At 33.0% G+C, this 19,643-nt stretch overlaps 2 protein-coding genes across 51 annotated transcripts in view; one reads left to right on the top strand and one right to left on the bottom strand.

Moving 5' to 3' along the window:
- LOC127737537 (galactosylgalactosylxylosylprotein 3-beta-glucuronosyltransferase 3-like) overlaps nt 1-19,643 on the bottom strand; it is a 154,906-nt gene that overhangs the window by 65,029 nt on the left and 70,234 nt on the right. The window lies entirely within an intron of this gene.
- LOC127737532 (uncharacterized) overlaps nt 1-19,643 on the top strand; it is a 51,995-nt gene that overhangs the window by 16,150 nt on the left and 16,202 nt on the right. For all 50 annotated transcript variants that reach the window (XR_007999656.1, XR_007999653.1, XR_007999659.1 and 47 more), the window contains exons 2-10: nt 5,480-5,711; nt 7,036-7,248; nt 8,049-8,249; nt 8,572-8,860; nt 13,053-13,233; nt 13,633-13,822; nt 14,273-14,365; nt 15,138-15,761; nt 16,221-16,343. Coding sequence is in view for 2 of the 50 variants with exons in the window: in XM_052248344.1 (XP_052104304.1) it covers nt 5,507-5,711; nt 7,036-7,248; nt 8,049-8,249; nt 8,572-8,860; nt 13,053-13,233; nt 13,633-13,822; nt 14,273-14,365; nt 15,138-15,761; nt 16,221-16,343 (2,119 nt within the window). In the remaining 48 variants the exon portion in view is untranslated. The remainder of the gene's footprint in view (nt 1-5,479; nt 5,712-7,035; nt 7,249-8,048; nt 8,250-8,571; nt 8,861-13,052; nt 13,234-13,632; nt 13,823-14,272; nt 14,366-15,137; nt 15,762-16,220; nt 16,344-19,643) is intronic.

The following is a 19,643-nucleotide window of genomic DNA, read 5'->3' as shown; positions in this document are numbered from 1 at the left end:
AGTTTTGCTCATTTGTAGAAATCAATATCACTTTTATAATCTTACATTTAAAACATATTAAATTCCAGTGCCATCAGCATTTATATTGCCTCTCAAATTTATACACAACCCAGCCATTATTGAAATATTTGACTTTTTTTTTTACTTTTGATTGATTGGTTGCTGTCCACTACATTTCCCTTGTTACAGACAGTATAAACAACTATTACATCAAAGTGCCTGGCATGTTTGTCTTGCTGAGAAGAAGTTACATGATAAATAGGAGGACCAGTTGATATTGTAGGGTTAAGTTTGTAGGGTAGAGATTGTATCAATCTGCCATAAATATCCTCCAAATATTACAATAAACCACAGAAATGACAATGAATTTCCATTTAAACTTTTTAGCTAAAACAGGCTTAAAAACTGACATTTGGTAAAATTTATTGATATAAATTAAAAGTGTCATTATTTAATTTTAAATTAAACATTTCAAAATGATTTGGTTGCCAGGCAGTAGAAGAATTCAATGTGTCAAAAACACAAGTGTTTGTTTGTTTTTAATTTGCTTTTAGATTTTCATCTTAAGGTGTTGTAACATTGTAATGAGAAAGAAATAAGTAGTTGTCACATTGAAACCCAGCTTAATGGTATGATTACAACAACAAAAAGTTTACACAGTAATTTATACTATAGTACTGTTACAAACTAGTTTCTCCAACAAAGTCGGTTGGTACCTTAAATAATATTACATACTAGTTTATCCAACAAATCCAACATTGTTTTAATGCTAAGTGTCAAAATTGCAGAAAGAACCCTGAGAAATTAGATAGTCATTTACAGAATTGTGTCTCTACTTTTTTTTTTTTTATTTTAGGCTGAAATATTATCTTCTTAACAAATAACTAAGATTTATAAAGATATCTCTACAATCGTAATGGGCTTTAATCAGGCAAAATGTGACTAAAAATAATTTTCTAGTGTACTGATTGTAATTCTATGATTCCAAAGATAGAAACGTAGAGTATTAGTTTCCAATGTACTCCATTGTATGCACCTAAAATAATTTTACAAACTAGTTTATCCAGAAAAGTCTAGTCTTGATCTAAAATAATTTTTCAAACAAGTTCATCTAACATAGTCAGACTGTAAATAAAATAATTTTACAAACTACAGTTATTGTGAAAGATGTATTAAGCTTCCTTCTCTATTTATTCCCCAAAAAAAATGCATTATCACAAATACCTAGCAGAGACATATTAATACTATTGTTGACATAGTGTTGCAGACTTATCTCTTGTATATTATATAGATTTTTTGATTTAGATTTTTGGTATTTATTTGAGTGATATTTGAGATAATAACATGGTTAACAGAGGATCAGGGTTGTACATTTAGAGGCTTTCTTGTCAGGATTCTAAAGTAATATGTATCAGTGGTCTTAAGGTTCTCCTGGTTTTTATTTCATGGGTAAAAGAATCCTTAGGAAAGACCACCATGTTTCCAAAGACATTAAACTGAAATTTTATACTATTGAATTGTCATTTTAAACAGAAATGTCATAAAATGATCTGTTAACTTACTGTAGACATTCATAGTTTGAAAGAAGAAAATGCATGATATTTACAACATATATTAAGTTGTTTTAATGCTAAGTGTCAAAATTGCAGAAAAAACCCTGAGAAATTAGATAGTCATTTACAGAATTGTGTCTCTACTTTTTTTTTTAATTTTAGGCTGAAATATTATCTTCTTAACAAATAACTAAGATTTATAAAGATATCTCTACAATCGTAATGGGCTTTAATCAGGCAAAATGTGACTAAAAATAATTTTCTAGTGTACTGATTGTAATTCTATGATTCCAAAGATAGAAACGTAGAGTATTAGTTTCCAATGTACTCCATTGTTTGAATTTAAATTGAATCTAAATATTTCTTGACTCATTTAAATAGGTGGTGTACTATACATTACAGTTCATATTTTTTTTTATAAATTGATGTTAGTTACAAAACTTATAGTTAATTTTTTGTTTACAAGAAAGTATTTGATAAACTGTAATGGTAGCAATAAGTGAGATAGAATTTTCACACAGAGAAGAAAAAGGAATTTGATTTTTGATTTTCTTGTAGTAGTCTGCACTATATCAGTACCATTTATATAAAAAAAAATATTTCTGAGTGACTTAGAAATTCTATCTAGAGAGTACTGTCAGGCAGTTCACCTTTCAACACTAAAGAAGCCAGAATTATATGTCTATGTGGTACAAAATGAATTACATATTTCAGTATTTTGTTTTCACTTGATTTTTATACAACCGCAAAAAACGTTGGCGTCGTCATTCTCGTTGACGTCCAAAGACACATTGGTTTTCGCAAAATAACTTTAGTTTAAGTGTATGGATCTCTCTGAAATTTTACCACAAGTTTCCATACCACAAAGGGATGGTTAGGATTGGCTTTGGTGGGGGGGGGGGGGGGGGGGGCTTATGGCTGAAACTGTAGGATTAAGGGACAAAAAAAGGGGAAAAAACAAGGGTTTCCTGGTTAATAGACAAATTAAAAGCAGTGTAAGGGAGGTAATCCAAAAACAAAATTGTACAATGTTGGATTTCCTCCCTTACACTGCTTTTAAATTGTCCATAAACAGTTTGAGCCATAACCCCTCCCCAGCCCCCCCCCCCCCCCCCCCCCCCACTCCACCCAAAGCCTTTTATGATGTATTTAAATTAGTAATTATGGTTGCAAACTCCATTGGAAATTTGAATTGAGATTATGACCTTATCTTGAGGGAAAGAATTTTTTGGGGGGATTTTTTTCTCATTTCAGAATTCAGAAATTAAAAAGAAAAATTCTTCAAATATTATTTTTTTTGCAAAAAAAAAAAGTATGTGGGGGGGGTAACACGCTGTTCAACAGCATAGTGTATTGCACAAAAGCAAAAAAAAAGGGGGGGGGGGAATTTTTTATTTTTTTTTGTGGGGGGGAGGGGGGGGGGGTCAATTCGCAACAGCATAGTGTATTGCACAAAAGCAAAAAATTGAATATAAATTCAAATCATTTAACCAATTCTAAGTTCTTTGACTACAGTTATTCTGTGTCAGAAACCTATTATGTGTCAAACATTTAATTTCAATCCGAATTCAGACCTGTATCAAGCACGAATATTGTGTCCGTTTTTGCCCCAACTGTTCGGTGTCGGACCTCTGCGGTCGTATCCAGCTGCGCTCAGCGAAGAAATTAATTTTTTTAGATTTAAAAACAGATATAAAAAAAGTTGCAATTTTTAATGGCCAGTGATGTTAATATTTGAACCATAAAGCAATATTGCTGAATGTCCAGTGGCAAATATTACATGCATGTTCAGGACAATATCATTAATTAACAATAGATACAATAGGTAGGTCCTGTTAAAGAGGCTGCCCATGATAAAGGTCAGGGGAATTTTGACTGCCACCAGAAAATGAGTGTATATTGGATAGGGACAGAAATTTTGCATTTCTCTTTATATGAGGCACTCTCTGTACACATGGCTCACATTGAAAGAAACTATATCTTGCTCCAGTAATTCAGTAAAAAAAACTTTTTACAACTGAATAAAATATGTTATTTTGAAAATCAAAGTCCTGTATACCTGTATAATATTTTAACTTTTTACTCCTCTTAAATTAGGTAAGGAGAAGAAAAAAAGTGAAATTAAAATTTTCCCCACTTGCACATATCTTTTCCTTGTTAAAATCAACAGATTAAAAGAATAATGGTTGATTGTGGTTTTGTGAAGTAAATTTTCTGAAGTCTAATGTTTGAAATGTCATTTTTGTGGTGAGGAAATTATACCTGTACCCAATTCCTAGTGCTTAATCAAATAGCACAATTTGTCATATTACTAACCTTTATGGAAAGAAAAGTCAGACACAATGAAAAAATGAGAGAAGAAATTCTTGCTTTTACTCAGCTAACAGATTGTATGATATAATTTATGGAGAGTGGCTGTTTTTGTGTTGGTCTTAGAAGTGTATTGGTGGTCTTCACTTTATGACATAATAGATATTATACAAAATTAAACATTCATGATGTGGAGCTGCATTTTAAATCATCATACTTTTTAATAGTGCAATATAATAAAAGGAGACGGACTGTTATAGTAATGAGGATAGGAATGGGGTACCCCACATGATGAATGAGGGTAAAATATTTGTTAAAATAACTTAGTTAACGATAAACATTTTACTCCATTTGAAAACGGTAGCTCCAAAATGAAATTTGACGAATGACCATAAGATATTCAGGCTCATTTGATGCTAACGGTAGCTAAAAACGGACGTTTGACGCTCGACGATAAAGGGCATTCCTTCCCTCAGTAATGTAATGGTTATTAATTTCATTTTTAATGTTATTATTTATTCAAGGATGTAATTTCCTATTAGTGAAACATTTTATTATTTGAACATTATCAAAATAAATAGTTCTAGCATAAAAATCAGTACACAAATTGACTGATTTCTGTTCATAAAAATTATGATTGGAATCTGTAAAGAATAATTTAGGGTACAATTTTGCAAATATATCTTTATCATTATTCTGGAATGTTATCTAACAGCATTTTATGGCAATTTTATTTGATCATATTGGGGCCTAAGTGACTGAATAGTCTAGGTCACTGACATTTACTTAACAAATCATGGACATAAAGGAGCAAGGTTTCATTTATTATAAGGTATTAAAGATTGGGTGGGTGTAGAAACAAAACAGAAACAGAAAACCTTGATGGACCCTATGATATTGTATGATTATAAGAAAGTGAAGTTCAAAGACAAAGAAACCTTTTCACTTACTATTGATCTAACTATAGCCCTTGGACTTAACATTTATGCTTGAATGTTAGTTTTTTACTTCCTAAAAGTTGAATTTGCTTTTTATGAAATTGACATGACTTAAATAGGGACTGAGATGAAGGCCCCAAATTGAACTGTGATGTTAACATTCATTTGATTATAATCATTCACATGCAACCAAATCAGGATACCTTAAGTGACAAAATAGGTATACTATAGGTATATCGCTTTGTGTTATCTCTTAACATGTATTTGTATACTATAAAGGTTGATTTCAGGATAAATTGATATAAACATGGAATGAAAAGTTCTGGATCACATATGAGCTTTGTTGTATTTGAATGACTTTTGACCTTAAAACCAAAAAAAAGGACATCCTCCCATTTGGTACTGGCTTGATTTAGCTGAGATTGAAGGTGGAGGGGGGTCCCACAAAGGGAAATGGTTATCTTAAGTGATTAATTCTTTGACTGTCATTTCTGATATCTGTATATAATCGTATAATGAGAACTAACAGAATTATGGCCAGTGAAAATTATGAATATTACATTTTTTAGCACAATGGATTAGTCAAATAGGTTCCAGGTGAGTGATAAAAGGGTCAAGGAGTCTTTAATATTTATATTTTTTTTTTCTGTACTTAAATAATTTTTTTTATATTTTCAGGAAAATGGAATTAAAAACAGATATTACATGATGAGCAGCAGCAATAGCCAATCAGAATGCATTATACCTAACCAGAGTTACAGAATGAAATTGTCTCCCAATGGTCAGAAAAGAAGCTGGACTTTTTGTATAGGCATTATTTTCATGATTTTAGTTGCTACTGTGTTAGCAGTGACAAATTTTAAACAGAAACATGTGCTAAAAATAGATGTTCCAGAAAATGCAGTAATAAGTAAGTGGAATTACACAATACAAGAAAAAAGTTCATTAAACATTAATTGATAACTACACAGACTTGTGTGGATAGCAACTAACCATATCGTTAATAACTTTATTGACTAACTTTCACTTTTAACTTAACTAAATTCTTATTTCTTTTTCACTTTCTATTTATATCTATAACGTCGTCATAATAACCATTATTGTAACATTACTTCCGGCGAACCACATGAACCACCAAATATGTATTTCACTGTTTGATTTCATATGTAATATTGTACTGAAGACGCCACGCTTGATGGCGAAACATGTTGACCAGAATAAACTCTTACCATGCGGTAATTGATGGGTGTTGTCTTTATTATCGTTTTGTTTTACTTATCTATTGAAAGACAACTGTGAATACCTTTCGGTATCCACCCACTATTACCCAACCACACAATTACCACTTCAGGTGTTGGTTCCCCATATATAAATTCATTAATAGATGAGGAAAGTTTACAAAGCTTTAATAAGATGGTACCAAACACCTAGACCAAAATTGATTTGGCTCGTTTAATTTCATAAAATTTTGACAAAATATTTACTTTGACCCTTTGACAAAAATATAAAAATTTCAAAAAATTTGAACCACACACTTTATCGGAAAAATTTCATTGGATATATAGCAGTTTGACAAACATTAATTTTGATCATTGAGAAGCTTAATATTTCCTTAACAATAGAACGTGATTAAAACGTTCAGCTGATTTTTAAAGAGTTATCTCCCTGTAGTTTTTTGTACCACCATAATATTCATTTCAGTTTTGCAAAAGCCAAAAATTGATAGGGCAAAAATGCAATACAATTTGTTCACATCTCATCTAGTATCTTGTTAAAAAAAATTCACAATAGTCCTTTAAATCTCAAAATTACCACTTTTCCATGAAAACAAACAAAAGGGGAGATATATATCCAATATGAGATGATATATTCTTTATTTGTGTAGCCATTGTTCAGCTATCTCTCTATGAGAGTTATTACAGGTGCTAATGATCTCTAAAAAAGGAATTATTTGAATCTGGAATAATTTTGAATTCTGGAAAATTGTATGATGAAAACTAACCTAACTAAATAGGGTAAGCCATGCTCACATGGCTAAGGTTAATTTTACTTTCACTGATATTTCAGTGCAAACTAACTTACCCCCCTTAGCATGGCTAACCCTCCTAAATTAGGTCTGTTTGCATCATACATTACTTATCAATTAATTTATAATTATTCCAGATTCAAATAATTCCTTGTTTCTATCTCATTTACAACTCATGATTTTTATAAGAATTTTAATAATTTTGCAGGAAGAATTCGTTCTTACTCTGTAAACCCTGACTTATCAGCGATAGCTCTAAATAGTAGCAGTATGACGTTGGTTACTAGAGTCCAGTTGCTACAAACTTCATGTCTAACTGACAAGTCTCTATGTGAGACCTACGCTATGTGTGATACAGACTTGGGTTACATGACCTGTAGATGTAAACGAGGGTTCTATGTCAAAGACAGGAAATGCAGAGGTTTGATCATATAATAATTCTTATAGATATTAAGTACAATAAGAATCACAGAGACACTTGAGACAGAAAACGAACCCAAAAAGAAACTGAAAATGTCACAATTTAACACCACATTGAATGTTATGCAGAAAATTCTGAACTTGTAGATGTATGGGTTTTCTTTTATAAGATTATAGATCAACTAATCTGTGAATTCTGTTGAAAACATATAGTGAATTATCAGAGTTTAATTGGTCACAAGTTGAATATTTTTCTATATTTAAATTCTAGGACCAATTATACTTGCAACTTCATAAATTAACATTTTATGTAAATCAATTAAAAAATGGAAGGAACTGTATATTTTTCTATGAATTCTTTCTTTGATCTGATTGAGCTTGTTTGACTATGAAACAAATGGAAAAATGGCAATATTTTAGAGTATCTAACAAATAAACTGTTTTCTCTAAAGTCTTACCACTTCTCCCATTAAGAGTCAGAAAGAGAAGTAACTTATCTATCAAAGTAGTTTCAGCCCTCAGACATAATAGTTACACAACAAATATTAAATAGAATTATATAATTATACAGAAAGATTGAAGACAATAATATGTTAATTACAAATAAAACTAATAATTATTATAGAACAGAATTATTGTCTATGTTCAAATCACCAAAACCTGTGTGAATTTACCTCCCTCCACTTTAGAACCTGCATACCTTGAAAATTGTATCAGTGTATATATCAAATATCAACAAATCAACCGTACAATCCAATCAAATGATAACATACTAACACTTTCCCGAATTTGTTACTTCAGCATGTGCCACATCATGCCCAGATGGTTATTACATGTCACGAGCCTGTACATCCAGTAGTGATGTCATTTGTAGGCCATGTTCTACGTGTACTGGAGCCTCTTATGAAGTGGCATCATGCAGCAGTACACAGGATACCATCTGTGTTGGAGCAGCATTTCCTGTACAAGATGTTAAATGGAATAAATTGATTAAACAATCAGGTAAGATATACATAGTACCTTAGGTTTTTAGTATTGATTGATTTAAGAAAAGAGTAACCTATTTTCATACTGTGGTTTTCAGAAACAAATCAATATATTTAGATTGGAAAACAAAAATTTATTGTGGTAGTACAGTTGTAATAAAAGGGAAATTAGTCATTATAAACTATACATATTGTTTGAGAAAAGGCTTTGTTTTATAGTAGAATGTAAAAATCTACATAACTTTCTTTCTAGTACCATATAACTTTCTGGTACTGTATCCTGAAATATATTGAAGATAAATTCATTGTCACATGACTTTTCATTGTATGATTGACAGCTGGTACTGAGGTCTCATTGACATCATCCCAAAATGTATTCCATGAAAAAATAGGAGGAATAAAGAAGTTGGATGTCTCTATGTACATACCAAACAATGCACAGATTCAGGAGTTTGACTTCCAACGAGAAGCAGGTCTACACATCAAGATAAAGGTTTCCAGTCTGTATCTGGTACCCCAGTATATTGATTTAGATCATGAAGATGATTTCAAGTTCATAGATAGAGATAGGTTCCAGTTGGAAAAAGCAAAGAAACAGTACAGGGCTATTAAAAAGGATTTCTGTAGGTAAGTCAGTTACAAGGAATAGCTTTTTGGCCTATTCTACTGATCTGGCTTGAGAACCTGATGTTTTTGGTCCATCTATGGAAGTATTATATTGACAGGAACTACAACTGTACTGATCTGACTCGAGGACCTGATTATTTTTGGTCTATTCTACTGATTTGGCTTGAGGACCTGATGCTTTTTGGTCTATTCTACTGATTTGGCTTGAGGACCTTATTTTTTTTTTTTTTGGTCTATTCTACTGATCTGGCTTGAGGACCTGATGTTTTTGGTCAATCGTACTGATCTGACTTGCGGACCTGATGATATTTTGGTCTATTCTCCTGATCTAACTTGAGGACCTGATGATTTTTGGTCCATTCTACTGATCTGTATTGAGGACATTATGATTTTTGGTCCATTCTACTGATCTGTATTGAGGATCTGATGATTTTTGGTCTATTCTACTGTTCTAACTTGAGGACCTGATGATTGTTGTACCTTTTTTCTGGTCTGTATTGAGGACCTGATGAATTTTAGTCCATTCTACTGATCTTGCTTGAGGACCTGATGAATTTTGGTCAATTCTGCTGATCTGTATTGAGGACCTGATGATTTTTGGACTATTCTACTGATCTGTATTGAGGACCTGATGATTTTTGGTCCATTCTACTGACCTGTATTGAGGACCTGATAATTTTGGTCAATTTTACTGGTCTAACTTGAGGACCTGATGATTTTTAGGCAGTTAAGCTGCCTTATGCGAGCACCCTAGATTTGTGTTCTACCCAATAAATGCTGAAATACGTGCCATTGTTATTATCTAGCTGGCTATTATGTTATTTATAACTAATTGGACATTTTTTTAATACTTTTATTTCTGGAATACAAAAAATATGACCAGAAAAACCTTAAATGATCGTCGAACTACCCAAAACTTTTGAAGTTGCACATAGGAAGTAGTGCTCAATAGGAATCCGTACGTAGTTTATTATCCCCTGTGCTTTTGGCTACGATGTCAAAGAACAATTGTATGAAATATTTCATCGCGGAAAATCGGTAATTACAAGTCGTTTATATTTCCCAAATGGCAAAATGCGCAGGAATATTGTTCATGTACAACAAATCTCTATGATAGAGGAAATAAAGTTATATAAGTGGGTGGTAATTTCTAACTTATCTTGCCAAATAAGGTTGTTGTTATTTTATGAATGAATCGAGGTCTAGACTGGTTCCCGATCGCAATATTCAGTATGTTACACATATACCAATATCAGCTAATACCTGGAACGTAGTACCGGGAACCAGGATAAACGAGGTCATGAAATCGACGTTGATGGGATGTTTTAAGTAATGTGAACAACTCGTCCACGAGACAAGTCGGACCGAATCCACTCAAACCGTCTAAAGAAGACAACTTTGACCGTTTGTCAGATTTACTTAGGGTTTCATAAAATATTAGACTAACATGTCTAGCGGAGCCATTTATCTTTTGTTTGTGCATTGGGGTCTATTTAGGGGTATTTGGAGGGGCCTGAAGAAGGGAGGGGTTTACTATAGAACCCTATGGGATTTTATTTTTTAAAATTTTCAAATGACTATTTCTCGAAAACAGTAGGTGATAGACACATGCAGTCTTCAGTAATGAGAACAGGACAATACAAAAAATCAACCAAAATATAGGGTGAGTCCCTGGGGGTCATCCCAACCCCCTTTAATTTGAAAATGTACTGTTATCTTATAAACCGTCTTGATCCCTCCCCTAAACAATATATATACTTGAATGGGACAATTAAAGAAATCAAATGAAAATAATTTGGGGGAGTCCCCAGTGTCGTCCCACCCCCTCCTGTTTGAGAACTTGGAAATGGTCAAGATCCCCACCCCTAAACCATATATATTCATGTATGGGACAATAAAACAAATCAAAAATGAAATATAGAGTGAGTCCCTGGGGTCACCCCACCCCCTCCTGTTTGAGAACTTGTAAACGGTCGAGATCCCCACCCCTAAACCATATATATTCATGTATGGGACAATATAACAAATCAAATGAAATATATGGGGAGTCCCTGGGGTCACCCCACCCCCTCCTGTTTGAGAACTTGGAAATTGTCGAGATCCCCACCCCTAAACCATATGTATTCATGTATGGGACAATATAACAAATCAAATGAAATATAGGGGGAGTCCCTGGGGTCACCCCACCCCCTCCTGTTTGAGAACTTGGAAATGGTCGAGATCCCCACCCCTAAACCATATGTATTCATGTATGGGACAATATAACAAATCAAATGAAATATAGGAGGAGTCCCTGGGGTCACCCCACCCCCTCCTGTTTGAGAACTTGTAAACGGTCGAGATACCCACACCTAAACCATTTTTATTCCTGTTCATCATTTCAAAAAGATTTGAATGACATACAGGGTCAATCTCCTTGGTGTCACATATGCATATCACTTTACTAGACCAAACCAATATGAACTGGACTTTGCCCAATGTCAGGAGACCATGGGAATGACGAATTATGGGGGCTTTGTTTGGGAGACTTCGTAACGGCATCCTGTTACAATTATTTCTTGTTTATTATAAAAAAAATTTGATCCAAAAAATGAGTCTAGATTATTGAATTTACTTTAATTGTTTATTAAATTATTTCTGGGCCTATAATTATTTTCATTTATGGCTCATTTTAAAGAAAACATATAAATCTTTCAAGCAGTGTAAAGCCCGAGAATGTTTGACCAACTGTTTTATAATCGCCTGTAATTTTATTCCAAACTTGGTATGGAGTAACATCATGCACTTGGGGTTGAAGATGGGGGTCATTTACATTGATATATGAGTTGCTTTTGAAAACCTTGATGAAATATTAATTAATTTGCCTTAATAATCAATTCATTTAATGAACATAAATGTACAATATACGAATGTTTAATGTTTGTTCTTTCAAATCTTAAAAGAAAATTGAAGCAACATTGCCACAGTTTTCATAATTACGTTTGCCTTGGTTTTTGGTTAACTGCCTACAGCGCTTACAGTGCTTTGATTGGTCTATTCTACTGATCTGTATTGAGGTCAAGATGGATTTTGGTCTATTCTTTTGATCTAACTTGAGGACCTGATGATTTTTGGTCTATTCTACTGGTCAGTATTGAGGACCTGATGATTTTTTATCCATTGTACTGATCTGTATTGAGGACCTGATGATTTTTGGTCCATTCTGCTGATCTGTATTGAGGACCTGATGAGGTTTAGTCTATTCTACTGATCTGTATTTGAGGACCTAATGATATTTGTCTTGCTTGTCGTAGAATCTGATATATACTTATGCTAAGTAAAGTGAAGTCTCAGATACTATAGCAATAGGGTCAACCATATTGGATGTATATAATGATTGTAAGGTGAGCATGTCTATCTGACAGGGTTCATCTGAACTTGACATCATTTTTATGATTCATTGGTTAACATTGTTGTTATGATTAAGTCTATTTTTCAGATACTTTAAGCAATAGATCAACTATATTTGGTGTATGGAATGATTGTAAAGTTTAAAATTCTGTCTGGCAAGGTTCATCTGACCTCACTTTTATGAATCATTGATAATGTAAAGTTTATGTAATTCTTGTAGTATAAGACTCTCAACATAAATTTCAATCAATCAGCAGTTAATTTCATCATGGTTATTGTTGTTGTTCTATTCTGCTGATCTGACGACTCCATCAATCTTAAACTTATCGCTTAGTTACCAAATCATTCAGACTTATCTTAAACTGTACAGGTTACAAGAGCGCAATTAATCGTAATTCATTTTCCATAGGGTACCAGTGGTGTTCCGTATTTTATCTCTCGAAGACTACACAAACTGGGAAAAAAAGGGTAGCAGTTTCTGTTACTAGAAATGCCAGTATTGCATAACAACCTAAAAAATATATATGGTCATGAGGCATAAAATGCAGTTGAAAAACATCGTCTATTTTTTTCGCTTGATGAAAAAGGCAGATTTTTAATGGCTCCGACGTGCAGAAATGGAATATATTTTCTATACTTTGGAAAATGTGAATTTGATTTCTCTTGTAACCTACAGTTATTACTACTGAAGTCACATGACCTCTGATTATTTCCCTTTATAACATTTGAAAAAAGATGTTACCTAGTAGTCAATATATCATCACATGAATACAATATCACAGAATAATGTAAATACTTTCAGGCATCAGTTACCAGATCATTACAAACTGGTATTGTACATCACACGTAACCATACCTCTGCTGCTAATGCGGTCAAGTGTAACTCACATGACCCTGACATACCAGCATGCCCTGATGGATATAAGGACGGTGATACCTACCTCAACAGACAAATCAATACGGAATGTCCATATGAAAGAAATGTTAGTATAGTTATATATAGTATAATCAGAGTTAAATAATTCTTTATCAGTTCTAAATTAAAACAAAATGAAAACATCTTATAAAATTTCACAGTATACTGCTATAGAAACAAAATCATGATCTCTCAGTTGCTGCAGGCATGGGTATCTGTGATCACTAGATCACCTCTCTAGTTTCACATTTGGATTTCTAAACATTTCATCTCCAAATTACCTGATTAAGGATTCTCTAGGAACATTTGTGATTCCTAGAGGGTATTGGTAACACATGGTATTGAAAAAATTTGAAAAAGAGAGACATAGGATGTTTAAGTCTAAATAGTTAATAAATTTTATTCTGCAATGTTTTGAGAGAAGTAGCAGTTTAAAAAATACCTCTATGTTTATGTCAATTTACAGCAATATTTTGAGAGATTTGAACACAGAAAGAATAATATCTATTGTACACATACAACCTCCTTGTTTATGGATACTTTTGGACTTATACCAGAGGAGATCAGTAATTTTACCTACCCCACAGAAGACTGTCACAAGACAACAGAGGACTGTAATAAATGTTTGATGTCTCCAAACTGTCGTTCATATGAAGGTATTTCTTCAATTTACACCTTAATCTGCTTGTAATAAGGGCCCAGTAGTAACAGTAGAGCTTATTTAATCGGTCTGTTTTTAATAGTTAAGCACAATTTTATAACAGGAGAATAATATTGAAGTCTGTATGAGTGTTTTTAGTTCCACAATTACGCATAAAACTGTAATCTAACTTTTCAAGATTCCATTTTCATGACAAAGTACTTCCTTTTTTCTTATAGAGCCATTGTAAATATTATTAAGAATTATTTCCCTTTGATTGGCCTGCTTCAACGACCAAAATAAAATGAACATTTAAAAAAATGTATGAATTTAACATAAAAAATCTTCAATATTGCTAAATCTACAATGATAATTCTGTATTCATAATTTGATACACAACAAATAGAAAGGTTTTATTAGTTTGTCAAGTTTATTGCAGATTTTTAAAATTCAATTTTATTTCCAGGTCAGTGTTGTGATATAAATTGTTACACACAAAGAAGCTGTCAGAAGTCTTTCAGTGATGATTGTCCTAAAAAGCCTGTGGAATGTGCTTCTGGTAAGAGTTAGCTCCCATTAAATATTAGGACAAGATATTTTAGTTGTTCTAATTAATATAAAAAAAGGAGATGTGGGATATATATCAATGAGATAGTGACCCCAACAACACAAAATAAAGGCTTGTAGAGGTCAGTATAAAATCTTCAACAATAGTCAATTGTCAATACCATATATATGCTCATAATTTCAATATTTTCAAATCTTCAATTACATATTCAGGAGTTCAATTCAGTAAAACTAAATTACCATTGTTAAAATATGTTGATTTTTGACATATTTTCTTTTGAATATTACAATATTAGTGTTTTAGAAATTGGAACTATTATAGCCAAGTCTGTATATTATTTAAAAGACATATTTGATTTTACTTGTATTGTTGGGTTTCAGTCTCATTTTTTTTGACTCAACATCTTCTTTTATTCCTATCTGGAAAAACAATTATTGAATCCTATGAGCAAATATATTTTTATAAATGATTTTTTATTCTAATATTGTCTGTTCAAAGTGTAAATTTTAGAATATTTTTTCTGTTACAGAAAGGGACATAGTAAATATAAGGCTTTAAATGAGAATTGTAAATGTATGGTGACTTGTAGATATTGATATTTGGTGATTTTTGATCTGGACATAAATGTATGGTAACCTGTAGATATTGATATTTGGTAATTTCGTATTGGGCATAAATGTATGCTGACCTCTAGATTTCAATATTTTGTTATTTTGTATGTTTTTTATTCTCTTATTATAAATATATCTTTGTTATTTTGCAGGTGATATTCATAATTTTGTCTTGGAGCCGGTGTTCTCGTCAGTAAATGATAGATTCTTGTGTCACTTGAAGTACAAGAAACCACGACATTTATACCAAATGGAATACACAGTGCGTATGCTAGGGATAGACTACACCCTTCCAAAAAGGGTCAAATTCGCTAAGGGTGATATATCCTTCAACGAGAGAGGGGTGTTTACATCAGAGTTTATTAAAGCATCACACTATTCTTTTCCAAAAATAAGTGATGAAATTATTCTTATTGGTTCTGAGAATGATAAAATAACACACAGGCCAACCAAATTTCAAGTGCATGGATTGAAAAAACCACATGATTTTAATAAGAGGAAGAAGTTCAGGGTACGTCCACACAGATCAAGTCTTGGATTAAGTAATGTTTACTCTACAAACATCCAGGTGGAGCGGCCATTTATGTATAGTTCTTCTACTTTCTCAAAAGGTGGTTGTATTGAGAAGAATTTCTCCGATATTTATCCTCCACAACCACTCTACGGACCATCTAGCATCCGTGTGGATCCATCAATAACTATAACAGGAGCTGGAATTGAGTATGAGACACCAGTATATAACATTACTAGATCAGCCTATATTAGAATGTTTATTGGTAGGTGGAACAAAAACTCATAGATTTATATTAACTTATAACTGGTCAGATCTTTTCCAAGTTTTCAGATAAGCTTCAAGATATTGTTTTATTTCAAAATGCATATATTAAAAGTAGATAATGACAAACTGAAATTGAAATTAAGTGTTTACATAACAATTTTCATCAAGCCATCTTCAAATTAGAAAAAGCGGTAAAGGTCAGCTGGTGAATATAACGGTTTCTTTTATGAAAATTTGAAAGTTTGTGGGTCATTCTAGGAATAAATATATCCAGTATATAATTCATAGACTACATCTGATACAAATATTAAGTACTGTGGAAATAATAGGATTAAAATCATTTCTAGGTGGAAGTACACAAAACAAAAGATTTCATGAATTACTAGAAAATGACCCAATATATAACAAGAAATTTTTTCTTTGCCCTATCATTCATTACGTTTATTTTTATATTTAGATAATTCTTCCATTTTGACTCACTTCAAAGATGATCTGCCAAAATCAGTCTTAGATGGAAGTTCTGTGTCTGGTGGATTAGTGTGGAATCCTAAAACAGGCTTGTGGACTATAAAAGTACAAGGTATGCTTAGCCTTTTGTTTTATTCTTTTAGTTGTGAAAAGATAATAAAAACCATGACTTATCTTTAGTTACTAGTTTCTCTGATTAAACATTTCCTTTCCTTATTTCTCCTTCAGTCATTGTCTGTCTATGAATAAAAGGAGATGTGGGTATACATAACAATGAGACAGCATATAAAAAAGATATCTGAAGTTCAAAAGGTCAATAACTTAACATGTGTCTATACATTATGTTGAGCTCTTCACCATGAATTCAATAAGTGGTGAATGGATTTAACAGGGACTATCAAGATCTGCCACCAATACCAAATTCAAAATATGATGAAATACATTAAGATATGACAAAAGGCAACCACTGACAAGGTTCCTGACATTTTGTTTGGTTAAACTAGTTTTTGAACATGTATGCCATGAATTTATCTGGAAACAATATAGGATGTCAATGTATTCTTATTAGCAGTTGAAACATCATAATCTGTATTTAGAATCAGAATGAGAGTTTACAAGATAACAATAGTCTTTATGATAGATTTGATATTGTCAGCTGAATTCATACACAACTGAAGTCACAGTGCCCAAATTGCACCGAGTACCGAATTTTCACCCATTTTGCAGTAAAGCAAAGGAAATCTTATAGTTAATCATAGAGGCTGAACAATTTGTATTTGTATAATTTGCCATTTGGCACATCTTTCAACATAGCTAATTATACTTAAATATACACAAAAGTGTTACATAATATATCAACAGATGAAGTATCCAGTGAAAAAATATTTTTAAGAATGAGAAGATAAGAATGTTTGCAATTTAGGTACTCCTCATTACAGAATCTTAGGTTGTATTGATGTAGGTTCAACCCTATTTTTCTATGATTCAGTATGAACTAAGGATACATTTACAAAATAAACACAGAATGGAAACTTTTGTCTGTTTCTTGAATGAAGGTATAGGTGAAAACTGCCAAAATTAGTGCAATTTGGGTACCCGGCATCAACAATGTATTAGTTTGTGATTAGGTCTAGTTTATGGTGAACCACTAGTGGTAGGTCAATGATATTTGGTATGCAGTTGTATTAGCATTGACTCATCTCATTTCCATGGAGATTATTTGACCCTTTCCCCTCAGTCATGGTCTATTGACTTTGAAACTTTTGCTTAGTTTACATGTATTAGTTTATGATTAGGTCTAGTTTATGGTGAACCACTAGTGGTAGGTCAACGATATTTGGTATGCAGTTGTATAAGCATTGGCATATCTCATTTCCATGGAGATTATTTGACCTCGCCTCCTCAGTCATGGTCTATTGACCTTGAAACTTTTGCTTAGATTACATGTATTAGTTTGTGATTAGGTCATTTTATGGGGAACCTCTAGTGGTAGATCAATGATATTTGGTATGCAGTTTTATAAGCATTGGCATATCTCATTTCCATGGAGATTATTTGACCCTGCCCCCTTAGTCTGGTCTATTGACTTTGAAGCTTTTGCTTAGTTTACAATGTATTAGTTTGTGATTAGGTCAGTCTAAGGGGAACCATTTGTGGTAGGTCAATGATAATTAAGTCTCCCAAACGAAGTTTGGGAAGACTTATTGTTTTTGCTCAGTTCTTATTATTATTAAGTCTCCCAAACGAAGTTTGGGAAGACTTATTGTTTTTGCTCAGTTCTTATTATTATTATTATTCTTCTTCCTCTTCCTCTTCCGCCGCTTTTAAATTTGAACTTGTCCGCACCCGTTCTCCAAAACCGCTTGTCAGATTAACTTAGGGTTTCACAATATGTTAGATTAACATGTCTAGTGGTGCAATCAGGGTTTTGTTTGTGCAATGGGGTTTATAAAGGGGTACTTTGAGGGGCAAAAAGAAAAGAGGGTTTTACTATAGAACCCTATGGGATTTTATTTTTTTTAAATTTCAAATGATTATAAATTGAAAACCGTTTGTGATAGACACAATCTTTTTAATTGAAAATGTTCTAAATGATAAAACCCATTAAATGAAATACAGGGTTAGTCCCCAGGGGTCATCCCCACCCCCTGCCATTTAAGAAACTTCTAATACATTGTAAGTGGTCAAGATCCCCACCACTAAACCATATATATTCTGGTTTGTCATGCTAAGATGGTTTGAATGATATACAGGGTTAGTCCCCAGGGGTCATCCCGACCCCCTGCCATTTGAGAAAGTTCTAATATCTTGTAAATGGTCGAGATCCCCACCCCTAAACCATATATATTCTGGTTTGTCATGCTAAGATGGTTTGAATGATATACAGGGTTAGTCCCCAGGGGTCATCCCGACCCCCTGCCATTTGAGAAAGTTCTAATATCTTGTAAATGGTTGAGATCCCCACCCCTAAACCATATCTATTCTGGTTTGTCATGCTAAGATGGTTTGAATGATATACAGGGTTAGTCCCCAGGGGTCATCCCGTCCCCCGGCCATTTGTGAAAGTTCTAATATCTTGTAAATGGTCGAGATCCCCACCCCTAAACCATATATATTCTGGTTTGTCATGATAAAGCACATAAAATGAAATACAGGGTTAGTCCCCAGGGGTCACCCCCACCCCATGCCATTTAAGAAAGTTATAATATCTTGTAAGTGGTCAAGATCCCCACCCCTAAACCATATATATTCTGGTTTGTCATGCTAAGATGGTTTGAATAATATACAGGGTTAGTCCCCAGGGGTCATCCCGACCCCCTGCCATTTGAGAAAGTTCTAATATCTTGTAAATGGTCAAGATCCCCACCCCTAAACCATATATATTCTGGTTTGTCATGCCAAGATGATTTGAATGATATACAGGGTTAGTCCCCAGGCATCACTAATGCATATAACTTTACTGGACCAAACCAATTTTCACTGGACTTTGCCCAATGTCAGGCGACCCTGGGAATTACGAATTATGGGAGCTTCGTTTGGGAGACTTCGTAACAGCATCCTGTTACAATCATTTCTTGTTATTATTATTATTATTCTTCTTCTTCTTCTTCTTCTTCCGCCGCTTTTAAATTTGAACTTGTCCGCACCCGTTCTCCAAAACCGCTTGTCAGATTAACTTAGGGTTTCACAATATGTAAGACTAACATGTCTAGTGGTGCAATCAGGGTTTTGTTTGTGCAATGGGGTTTATAAAGGGGTACTTTGAGGGGCAAAAAGAAAAGAGGGTTTTACTATAGAACCCTATGGGATTTTATTTTTAAAAATTTTCAAATGATTATAAATTGAAAACCGTTTGTGATAGACACAATCTTTTTAATTGAAAATGTTCTAAATGATAAAGCCCATTTAATGA

This window comes from Mytilus californianus, unplaced genomic scaffold (assembly GCF_021869535.1).
Source record: "Mytilus californianus isolate M0D057914Y unplaced genomic scaffold, xbMytCali1.0.p SCAF_4, whole genome shotgun sequence".
Taxonomy (NCBI): Eukaryota; Metazoa; Mollusca; class Bivalvia; order Mytilida; family Mytilidae; genus Mytilus; species Mytilus californianus.
Note: the sequence above shows the minus strand (reverse complement) of the source record. Positions and strands in the feature narration are given on the sequence as shown.